Source organism: Oncorhynchus kisutch, linkage group LG15, assembly GCF_002021735.2.
Source record: "Oncorhynchus kisutch isolate 150728-3 linkage group LG15, Okis_V2, whole genome shotgun sequence".
Taxonomy (NCBI): Eukaryota; Metazoa; Chordata; class Actinopteri; order Salmoniformes; family Salmonidae; genus Oncorhynchus; species Oncorhynchus kisutch.
This window is the reverse complement of record NC_034188.2, coordinates 36586153-36597820: the sequence shown is the minus strand read 5'-3', so window position 1 is coordinate 36597820 and position 11668 is coordinate 36586153. Positions and strand designations below refer to the sequence as shown.

The following is an 11668-nucleotide window of genomic DNA, read 5'->3' as shown; positions in this document are numbered from 1 at the left end:
TATTGTACATTATACATGACAAAACATGTATTTTTACTGCTCTAATTACGTTGGTAACCAGTTTATAATAGCAATAAGGCTACTCGGGGGTTGGTGGCATATGGCCAATATACCATGGCTAAGGACCTTATTGCTTAATTGAACAACATAGTACTATATCTTCATGCTTGCGTCCATTTAATAATTGCACTTAGCCAATGCCAGAGGGCGCTCAATATAGTTGATTGTGTTCTGCTCCAATAAAATGGCGCCGACATATGGTAGTTCTGCTTCAAGCTCCTATGTACGACTGCACGGTTGGAACTAGGAATGCAAGCGTTTCGCAACCAGCAATAACGTCCGCTAAATACGTGTATGTGACCAACACATTTTCTTTCGTACCTGACGTATAACGTCACGTTTCCTCATTCGATAGTTTTTCAAAACATTCCCGGCTAAATCTCAAACTAGTCGCTTTTAGCTAGCTACTAAAACAAGGAACATGGTTCAGGAATTTCATGTCCTAAGATGCTGTTCTTGCCAAACCTACCAAGTGCAACAGGTAACTTAAGTTTGCTAGTTGTAGAAGGAGCTATCTTTCTAGATAGCAATGTTGCTAACCTGTTAGCTATCTTCAAACTTGCGTTGCACGTGTAAACATATTTGCGCACTTAATTTTCAGGTTAAAAAGAGCAAAAAATGGAACTGCAAGCTGTGTGGGGAAAAGCAGTCGGTCATTAAGGTAAGCCAGCTAATGATTTGTTCGAACCATAAGTAAAGTATTTGTAAAAATATATATAATAATAATGGGTTTGTTCGACATTGCAGCCGGTGAGTGACTGATATACAAATAATCATAAATAATGACTCATTATTTGTAAGTCAGTCACAACTTACCCATGATAAATCACGGTTTTGATGCTCTCGAAAAAGTCCTACGTGTCTATTATGTAACCTTTCCAGGAGTTTGGTCGTGGCTCTGGAGTGGATTGCAGACGTCATGTTCAGAAGGCCAATGCCAGGCGTGGAGAGATACTTGAAGAGCAGGACCAGAGAGCCTGGTCACGATGGTAACTCTTCTGATATTTACATGTTGGAGGAAAAAATAGCATCAATCTCACCACTGTCTACTCCACCCTGACAGGAAGCAAGCAGCGTACAGAGCATCCCATTTCAGCCCTATGATTTGCATTACTGAATTTAAATAGGCCTAGGTGGAAATGGAAGTCAAAAGATTATTACTGTGGAATGTATTTATCTGTATACACTGCCACTCCTGTTTGGGTGTTGTGTGAAGACTTGGATCCACATATGCCCTGTATGACATTTCCCCCTAGCTTAACTTCCAGGTGAGGTGCAAAATGTGTGCTTAAATGAACTATATCATGCTATATCTCTTTCTTTATTATTTGTGATAGGGAGGAGGTGGATGATGTGGCTGAAGAAGAGGTTGTAGAAAAAGCTCAGGAGTGTTGTAACCAGATTGTGAGTTCCCACCATTGTTATTGCCCATCACTTTTTTGGGACACAAACAAATGTATTTGACACAGTCAATTGAATGTATGCATGGGCAGTTGGGCACAAACTGAACATGCAGTTTTAGGGCAGTAGCCCTAACCAATAATCCATGTTGTCCATTGAATATCATAAGAAAACATTGTTTACCATTCAAAATACCGGTAAATTAATCATTGTATTCCTGTAGGCAGAAGAGGCTAATGGGAGTCGCTGGGGTAAATACCTGCAGACGAGTGACGAAGGGGTGGGTCAAGAAGAAGCTGAGGAAGAGGAGAATGTTTACATGGACAGAAACCATCTCCAAGGCAACATAAATGTCAGGTATGCCCATGACTCATGTCAGGCTAATTATTTTGTTACGTCTGTACAAGTTTGTGCCTAAACAGTGGCCTACATGTCATTACCCACTGTTGTCTACACCCTCCTGATTCTCAATAACACCAGTGTCATCTGACGGGGTCATCCGAGGATCAATTGGCCACCATTCTAAAACACTGATCCAAAACCATACCTGAGAAACCAACAGCACCACTAATCATTGTCAAAGTTGACCATTCAGTCCACTTCAATGTGATTGTTTATTTTCTGTAAAAATAACTTCTAACCCTTCACTGTATGACAGACTGTGTTTAGATTGAGCATAGGTATGTGACAGCATGGATTATTAATGTGGGCCAACAGAAAGAGGAAGAGAGGTCGAGGGGAGAATGAGGGGAGGGGATATCGCAGTGGAGAAGAGGACACCATGCCTCCTACACAAGGCTGGAGGACGAAAGGGAAGTCGGCTAATGTAAGCAGCTAAAGCTAATTCATACCAGCACATGTCCAAGCAGTCTGTACCTTGTATGTACTAACTAATATGCTTTCTCTGGTTTGCTTTTTACCACAGCCACCACAACACAACAGACCCCCAGGCTCATTGGCCCCTTTACAGTGGTCTCCCAAACAGTCAGCTCCCTGCAGACCACCAGTCCCAGCTTACAGCAAACCCCCTACTGTAATTGAACCACCCTCAACTACCAGCAGCAAACTCTCTTCAACCTCAGTCCCCTACAGAGCAAATACAGCGACGACCTCGCAACCTTCTGGATCCTCGGGTACTGCAGTGTCACAGGCCTCCAAGTGGGCCCAGTTCCTTACTGCCTCTCCTGAGGAAGATGAGACCAACTGGAGTGGTAGTACAATGCATATGGATGAGTTCCAAACCACTGGTTCAATGTTCTCAAATGTTCCTAATGTGGTGCTCAAAAACCAGAACCCTTTTGGACAACTGGCCTGTAGTGGTTTTTCCAAATTGTCTGGGCTAGGTGGGGGTAGTGGTTTTCTGGGGAGGAGCACCAGAAAGACATTTGATAGGCTGAAGTCGACTACCCCCCGTTGTGGAGAGGCATCCTATAGTGAAGGAGGTCCTGCCCATATGACGTTACAGGAGGGCAAAGCACCAGTCTGTCATGAGCCCCTGCCCACCAAGCACCCATGCCCCACCCTCTCTCTGGGGAGCCTGTTCTACACGGATGACGACTTTGATGACACATTTTAAAAGCCATGTAATGCGTGCTCTTTTTGTGTATCTATAGACGAAGTGGCCTACTCTAAACGTTTTGTAATTAATATTTAAAGCATTAATCTCTGGATTTTGTCTAATAGTTCATGGTTGCAATAAATGATTAAACTATGTATTTAATGACAGTATGAAAATCCAATGACAATACAGTTTCTTTGCAGAAGTATTTTATTTGGTCAGGGAGAGAAATGTTTTCAGTGTTAGTCATGATTCACACCCTTCACTTGATGCTGTTGACACCGATAATGGACATGACAGTTTATACGTCTGGCAATAATAAGTGTAAGAATCATAACTTGATTAATTGACAACTTGCTTGGTACTAGCTCGAGTTAATATTCTGATACTATGTTATTTAACATTTTTTACTGCTTTTTTTCAATACAATTTCAAAATGAACCCATGCATCTTAACGGTTATAGAAAGTCATAATTATCATTAAGATAAATACCAGATTAGTAAATCCTTTATACTTAAGTGTCAGTACAATAGATATCTTAAAATAGCAAGAGATTTCCCATTACATATTCAGATCTAATAGACTATTGCCAGAGATCTGTGAAATAGATTAGAGGGACAGAAGAGAAGGCAATATTGGTGAAATGGCTATGATAGGGGGATGGAGGAGTGGCGTGCCTCAGGGTTCTTTGTTTAGGCCCCTTTACTTCTGGGGGGGTTTGGAGTAGTGAATGGTGTCCAGGGCGGCCCCAACGTCGCAGTCCTTGGTGTGGAGAAGACGGGTGAGCCAGCCACCCTCGTCTGTGAAGCCCATGGACAGCATCTGGGACAGCGACTCCACCAGGCGTGGGTCTGCATCTGGACACAGTGGAGGGTCAAACGCCGATGTAAGTAACTTCTACTAGTCAATACTACTGTACCAGGTGTAGTCAGGGATATAAGAACCTTGAGCTAAAGACACAACTATGACACCTATCCCTAACTGAAACCACAACTCAAGATATAACTACCACTGACTGAAGTAGTTACTACTAGCAAGGAGGATAAGGAATCACTACAATTAATACTAGGGATGGAGGATATGATAATTCTCAAACTATCGTACCTTGAGGCAAGTGGGGGTAGGCTGCGGCCTCAGCGAGAGTGAGGGACTTCAGTGGTTCCTGTGAGGGACCCTGGGAAGGGGTGAGGGACCCTAGGACTTCCAGTGAGCCCTCCTCACCCACCCTGAGAGACTGGAGCTCTCCAGTAGAGGGGTCCACCTCCTTGGAGGTCACGTGAGTCCATTCCTCGTCACCACTGCCCCCAGTGTCTTTACCACCCTGCACATATAGAGATACATCATTTGACAACACACACCATCTGACAGGCAATTTTATTCTTCACCATTAACTGATTAAGTATCATTAATTAAACCGATTTTTTTACTTTGATTATCAAGTAATTAAGCGTGTCATACCTTAGCCAAACCACTGGCGCTCCCCAGGCTGCTCAGCTCGTCCACCTCCATGTCTCCCTCGTTTGCCCCTGCTCCCTCAGACCACCCTGTCCCGTTGTCACTCCTAGCACCGGGGTGGCCTCCTGACCCGGGTGGGGTCGGGTTGGGGGTCATCACCTTGGTCCTCTTCCCCTCGTGCTCCACGTCAATATCCACATCGATACCTGCAGGCAACATGGAGAGGTAAGTAAGCAATGTCAGTTCTTTCAAATTTAGAGTAGTCAGTAGATTTCTAATAATGGATTGATAAATGATTACATTTTTTTACATGGCACTTTTCACTTGGTCTTACCCAGTGGGCTAAGCATGGCTGCCACCCCTTCTCCAATGTTCTTTAGGTAATCCATATTGGCCTGGGACTGCTGGGAGGAAGCAGATGAGGCATCAGAGGATGGCTGACTGTCCTCGGGGGCCGCCTGGCCTGGCTGGGACCCAGAGGGACCAGGCTGGGACCCGGAGGGACCAGGCTGGGTCTGGCTTTGGGCCTGAGCCCACATGCAGTGTCTCATCTTCCGCATCCACTTCCCACGAGGGAACCACTGTGTAGAAGAACAAGATCAAAGTATAGAGGCCATTTTTCTCTCCCTAACCACACAGATATGTCCCTTCTGGTTTTTGGACCCCCCAATCCCAATGGAGTTTTAAATTGCTCAGATGTGTATCTGCAAGAATATCCACTTTAAAACATAAGACATAAACATATGTGTCTCACCTCAAATGTGTTGTTGAAGGGGTGCCAGATGGGTAGGAGGACGTGCTCCTTGTGGAGCCCCTTGGCCTGGCACGGGGAGCATAGGTCGTAGTTGGGGCACACAGTGCACTTAAAACGGGTCCCTGCCACCGGGCCCTCGCATTCATCACAGGTCACGTTGGGGTGCACCATGGGGGGCCCGTGAGGGCCATGACCATGAGGTGGTGGGCCATGGGGTGGAGGGGGCCCCATATGGGGTGCTCCAGGGTGAGGGGGGAAGGCGAAAGGAGGGACACCGCCCGGGAAAGCAAAAGCAGGGAACTCACGCCTGTGCTCCTTCTTCTCTGTAAGGGAAAGAAAAAAAGGATATGCGGGTAGGTATTAATAACTACAATGTTTCAGTAACAATGAGAATGCTATATCATTGTAATAGTGGTAATGATGACTTGGTGCATTACACATTAATACCAGACCGATTAATCTTTATATAATATATTTGAAAATGCCCCATCTTTGATCACAAAAGACTCACCCTTGATGAAGAGGCGGAAGGTGTCGTCCTTGATGCAGGTGAGGCCCATGATGAGCTCATCGTCGGTGGAGAAGGCGATCATGTCACCGTCCTCGTCTGGGTACAAGGGAAAGAAAAAAAGACTACGTTGTCACACACTGATCTCCTCACGTGGTTCACAAGCCATTGTTTGCTGTCAGCTCCTTATCTAGGCCAGATGATTAGATAATGGCAGTATGAGTTCACTAGTAAGGAAATCTGTCCACAGCTTATCCTCACTGGCTTATTTGATTTAAAACAGGTTAAGGGAATACTGTTGTTACAAAGGTGTTGTGCGCAGATATATTTGTCAATTTCCAGTTCAGTTATTGAAAATCCCCAAATATTTTCAATACATTCATTTCAAGTCATGTATTGAAATACAATTAATTTCCTGGTTTGACTGAGTTGTAATGGAATTGACCCCAACCCTGATACCCAATATGGAAAACATAAATTTAGTGATGTGGTACCAGTCAATAATACTACTGTATGAAATTGGTCAACTTTGATTCCCTGCTTGGGTGGAGAGCCCTTACAGAAATTTTTTTTTCTGGGTTAATGCCATCTGTTGCTAAGTTACCGTTATATCTTATCTATCTATTTATTAGTCCACTATGAACTAATGGTAGGCCTACAGGTAGGGCGAGCTCAGAAATGTAGTACAGGTATACATCATTGCATGTACGACAAACATGTAATAGAGCCTATTTGCTGCTCACTCTCGATCTGACATTCACTATGACATGCAATGTCAAATGTAGACTTCAATAATGTTCTGTGTACCAGTTCTATCATTTTTTTCTGGTGCATAAAGACAAATTGTCATATCTATACTGTTATTCGTCAAACTCACTCCTGTTATTGAAGCTTTCAGTCAGCAGATTATTTCACTTAACTTATTGACGCACTTTGGTCTAGGCCTATGACACGACATTAATCAGTTGATAGGCCTACTCAAGTAAACTAGGTAGTAACGTGCGCAATAACTTTACTGTAGTCGTGAATTACTTTGTCGAGCGCGATGTTATGGAATATAACAACAAAATTACCGCCAGAAATATTGACGACAATAACACGATCGAAAACACTGTACCATAGGCCTATAATGAAACACTGACAGTATAGGTAGGCTTACCTTTGTAAAACATTTGGTAGGGGACATTTCGCAGTGTTGAGAAAACATCAACAACCTTTCGATTCAAATACTCAAAACTCGTTGAAACATCTTGGTCGACCGCAAAGCGACGAATTTCTTTCGGCATGTGTTCCTTCCCAAGGAGATAGGCTTTCACGGTCATAGACATAGTCGAGTCTTCTCACGACTTACTTTCAGCCCAATTCGCTGTAAAAAATGTGTTGCGCAGTTAAAATGTTAAAGGCCGGATCCACTGTAAGGTAGCTGTCAGTGCGTCTCGCTGTTCTGGTTACAGTTCCGCGTATGAACCTTAATACGACGGCTGGTGTAATATTTATACGTCGGTCTAGCCAATCACAAGGTTTTGGTTCGGTATCGGGGGGGAAGTCCACCGTCCTAAAAGACAAAGCTCTAGTCGCCTTCTGTTATTGTGCGCAAAAGGCGAGGTAATGTAAACAAATGGGTGGGACGCGACGCCAAAGGGTGAAATGGAAGACCGAAGTATGACAAGGCACTTTCCATACGGGAATTCCCCGCGTGCAGACTGGTCTCATAGACTAGACGTAACATAATAAACGTAAATCTGGGAACTCTATTTACTATATGTTACATTTGATATGTATGGTTATAGAAGATAGAGTGGGTGGTTGGTTGTAATAACGGGAACATCTAGCAACCCAAAGGCTGTTTGTTCAAATCCCATCACGGACAACTTTAGCATTTTAGATAATTAGCAACTACTTACTACTTTTTTGCTACTTGACAACTACTTAGCATGTTAGCTAACCCTTCCCCTAAACTTAACCCTTTAACCTAACTCCTAACCTTATAACCCCTAAACGCTAGTGCTAGCTAGAGTTAGTCACCTACCTAAAGCCAGTGACAACAAATTGGAATTTGTAACATGTCATATGTTTTGTAAATTCGAAACATATTGTACCAATTGTAATTCGTAACATATCATAAGAAATCGATGATAGACATCCACAAATTAATACATCCCATACGTGCCTCGGATTTATATATAGAATAATACGAAATGCTCTGAGACCATGTTGCAGGGTGAGATCAGCATCATCGGACCACAATTTAACTGGACTGAGCTCTAGATTTGAAGAGCACCTGTGCCGGGACTTTAAACATTTTGACCTCGATTTAATACTTGATATTTGAAGAGGGGGTTTACGGATATTTATATTCTGTCAAAATCGTCCACATTGGATTCCCATAGCATGGACCAACTCTATTACTGTTATTTAGTCATATAAAATTGTGAGGAATATATTTGGTTTAAGTCAGAGAGTTAGACTACTGTAGGCAGGTATCCACATTGTAAATTCATATGCAGGTGGGCAAATAAAAAGACCATGACCATGCACTTTGTTCTAGTGCCCAAATGACTTAGGCTTAGGAGATGTGGCCAACGTATAAAGCTATGTGCCCTATACTTGTGTTGTGTGTAAGAATAAGTTGGTTGATTTGGCCTACTTTGACAAACAGCATTATTAAATCAAGACATGAGATAATATACTAAAAGCATCTAGGCTAAACACAGTTAGGCAGGTCAGGTAGCCTAGTGGTTAGAGCATTGGGTCAGTAACCGAAAGGTAGAATCCCTGAGCTGACAAGGTAAAAATCTGTCATTCTACCCCTGAACAAGGCAGGTAACTCACTGCTCCTCGGCCATCATTGTAAATAAGAATTTGTTCGTAACTGATTTGCCTAGTTCAATAAAAAATTATATTAGTTTATGTAGGCCTATTCATCATTGTACAGTATTTTATTTATTTAACTAGGCAAGTCAGGTAAGAACAAATTAAGTGTCTTGTTCAGGGGCAGATCAACAGATTCCTGTCAGCTCCGGGATTTGATCTAGCAACCTTTCGGTTACTGGCCCCACGCCCTAGGCTACTGAGCCCAGCCAATAGGAAAATGATCAAATATAGGCCTATGATTATTACACCTTTAAGGTGATATGTTGTGTCAGGCAATTGTTCAATGTACTTTATTGCTCAGAACATATTCAACCAAAGTGGTGTGTCTGGTGATCTGGGTGAAAGAGAATTGTCATCAATTACCACACCCACAAATTCAAAATAGGCTCTATTGCAGAAATTAATTTAAAAAATGTGCATTTGGTAATCCGTAGAAAGCGAAGGATGCTTCTAGAAACAGATATAGAAACAAGATCAAATCTGTTTATGGCCCAATGACTATGTTGTCATAATAATTCATGGCCGTTACTAGTTACCACAGCCACAAAGTTGTAATTATGGCTAAATCACGCCCATTTATAAAAATGTATCTTCTTAAAATCTAATTGTAAACCAAATCATATGCTTAACCCTTAAATTAAGACCAAGCAGCACATGTCTGTTTTCATGAATTTTTACAATATAGCCTAGACGGTTTTTAACTTTGTTGCTGTGGTAACTAGTGACAACCGTGAAAGAGCGACACTTTTCGTCTCACCCTCACTTCCTGCCTTTTGTTGGTGCTCCGTCACCTGATTCTCATGCCCCATGACCGCTTTATCAAACTGGATTTTTTTTCGCGCGTTTTGTAATCCGTAGAAAGCACAGGATGCTTCTAGAAACAGATATAGACACTTAGATCCAATCTGTTTATGGGACGATTGCTATGTTGTCCTAATAATTCATGGATCTCAACCATTAAATATCTGGATTAGTGACATCAAGACTATTCATTTACATTAGTTGTGGTTGTGTTGTGCTTTGCTTTGACAAGTCTTATTCATTGTCACTCAATTTGTCCAATGAATCTATACTTATTACCATTATGCTCAAATGACCATGCTCATAACTTTAAGAATATCATATGAATGTGAATATATTGTAATGTTCTAAGATTGTCATGGTTATTTTACGACTACGGTGAATAATTGTCATATGATCATAAATTGTGGGGTGTACGCACGCACGACTTGCCTACCGGCCAGTGTTGTCACTAATTATCACAGCCACAAAGTCAACATTGCCTATATTGTAGAAATTCATGAAAACAAAAATGTGCTTTTTGTTCCTAAGGTGAGGTTTAGGCATAAGGTTAGCTGTGTGGTTAAGGTTTAAAATCATATTTTAAGAAGATAAATTGTAGAAATAGACGGGGTTTAGCCTTAATAACAAAATACGATCGTTACTAGTTACCACAGCGTTGTAATTATGGCTAAACCACGCCCATTATAAAATCAATCTTCTTAACATCTAATTGTAAACCTAATCTTATGCCCAACCTTAAAATAAGACCAAACAGCACATTTGTGTTTTCATGAATTTTTACTATTTAGCCTAGCCGGTTTTAACTTTGTGACTGTGGTAACTAGTGACAACCGTGAAAGAGCGACACTTTTCGTCTCACCCTTACTTCCTGCCTTTTGGTGGTGGTCCGTCACCTGATTCTCATGTCCCATGACCGCTTTATCAAACTGGGGATTTTTTTTCGCAGGGTTTTGTAATCCGTAGAAAGCGCAGGATGCTTCTAGAAACAGATATAGACACTTAGATCCAATCTGTTTATGGGCCGATGACTAGGTTGTCATAATAATTCATGGATCTCAATCATTAAATCTCTGGATTAAGTCTTATTCATTGTCACTCAATTTGTCCAATGAATCAATCATTATTGCCATTATGCTCAAATGGAAATGCCCATAACTTTAAGAATAGCCTATGAATGTGAATATATTGAAATGTTGCAAAGTTCTATGATTGAACTAGATGATGCAGATGATTATGATGTGGCTGATGATGATGATATATCCATTGTCATGGTTATTTTAGGACTATGGCGAGTACTTGTCTTCTGGTCGTAAATGGTGGGATGATCGCACGCACGACTGGCCTGCTTTGTGGAATGCGTAAAGTTCTACTTTCACCGCTAGAGGATAGCATTTCTCCACGAACCTAAGGCCTGCCACATGGCACGCATATAATGTTATTGAATGCCAGGGACCTGTTGTAATTGCAGGATATTGCTGAGAATTGTTAGAAGTTCCCTCACAGAGATGTTTTATTTGTACATTTAGCCTATGCATAGCCTTGCCCTGGTAATGTGTGGCAAATGTGCAAAATGATTGATGTTTATTCTTTCTCATTGGAATAATCACCTACACAAGAGATGAATTGCAGGCTTAGTCGATATGAAGAAAGTACAAAAATAATAATAATTGCCTGCGCTAAAAAGATCACTATATTGGTCTGCTAATACAGTTTTGGTAGTCCCTTCCACAGATCTGTGCCTCAACGCAATCCTGTCAACCTCATGGTTTGGTTTTTGCTCTGAGATGCACTGTCAACTCTGGGACATTATATAGACAGTTGTGTGCCTTTCCAAATCATGTAGACTCCAATCAAGTTGTAGAAACATCTCAAGACCAATAAATGGAAACAGGATGCACCTGAGCTCAATTTCGAGTCTCATAGAGAAGGGACTGAATAGTTATGTAAATAAGGTAATTCAGTTTTTTTATAAAAAACTGTTTTTTGCTTTATCGTTATGGGCATTGTGTGTAGATTGATGAGGAAAAAGTATATTTGATCAATTTTAGAATAAGGCTGTAACAAAATGTGGAAAAAGGGAAGGGTCTGAATCCTTTACAAATGCACTATATACACTATCACTCAAAAGTTTGGGGTCACTTAGAAATGTCCTTGTTTTTGAAAGAAAAGTACACTTTTTGTTCATGAAAATAACATAAAATTTATCCGAAATACAGTGTTAATGTTGTAAATGACAATTGTAGCTGGAAACGG

At 41.5% G+C, this 11668-nt stretch overlaps 2 protein-coding genes across 2 annotated transcripts; one reads left to right on the top strand and one right to left on the bottom strand.

The window, feature by feature from the left end:
- Positions 1-188: 188 nt before the first annotated feature.
- Positions 189-3367, top strand: mrnip (MRN complex interacting protein). Its single transcript, XM_020502543.2, has 7 exons — positions 189-541; positions 662-721; positions 943-1049; positions 1398-1464; positions 1685-1818; positions 2179-2287; positions 2387-3367. The coding sequence occupies exons 1-7, from the start codon at positions 482-484 to the stop codon at positions 3035-3037; spliced, it is 1188 nt and encodes a 395-aa protein (XP_020358132.1). The 5' UTR covers positions 189-481; the 3' UTR covers positions 3038-3367.
- LOC109905265 (sequestosome-1) lies at positions 3212-7442 on the bottom strand. The gene is made up of 7 exons (XM_020502542.2): positions 6897-7442; positions 5741-5836; positions 5230-5552; positions 4810-5056; positions 4479-4681; positions 4125-4341; positions 3212-3877 (listed from the first exon to the last, which is right to left on the bottom strand). The coding sequence occupies exons 1-7, from the start codon at positions 7063-7065 to the stop codon at positions 3723-3725; spliced, it is 1410 nt and encodes a 469-aa protein (XP_020358131.1). The 5' UTR covers positions 7066-7442; the 3' UTR covers positions 3212-3722.
- Between the last annotated feature and the right edge of the window lie 4226 nt (positions 7443-11668).

What these genes read in the sequence shown, in the direction of transcription:
- LOC109905265 (XM_020502542.2), bottom strand. Translation starts at nt 7,065, where the DNA reads ATGTCTATGACCGTGAAAGCCTATCTCCTTGGGAAGGAACACATGCCG. An exon ending in CTACCAAATGTTTTACAAAG is followed by an intron (nt 5,837 to 6,896) that starts GTAAGCCTACCT and finishes CCTTGTACCCAG; the next exon opens with ACGAGGACGGTGACATGATC. An exon ending in CCTTCAACAACACATTTGAG is followed by an intron (nt 5,057 to 5,229) that starts GTGAGACACATA and finishes TCTTCTACACAG; the next exon opens with TGGTTCCCTCGTGGGAAGTG.
- mrnip (XM_020502543.2), top strand. Translation starts at nt 482, where the DNA reads ATGGTTCAGGAATTTCATGTCCTAAGATGCTGTTCTTGCCAAACCTAC. An exon ending in CAAGGCAACATAAATGTCAG is followed by an intron (nt 1,819 to 2,178) that starts GTATGCCCATGA and finishes GTGGGCCAACAG; the next exon opens with AAAGAGGAAGAGAGGTCGAG. An exon ending in CGAAAGGGAAGTCGGCTAAT is followed by an intron (nt 2,288 to 2,386) that starts GTAAGCAGCTAA and finishes TTTTTACCACAG; the next exon opens with CCACCACAACACAACAGACC.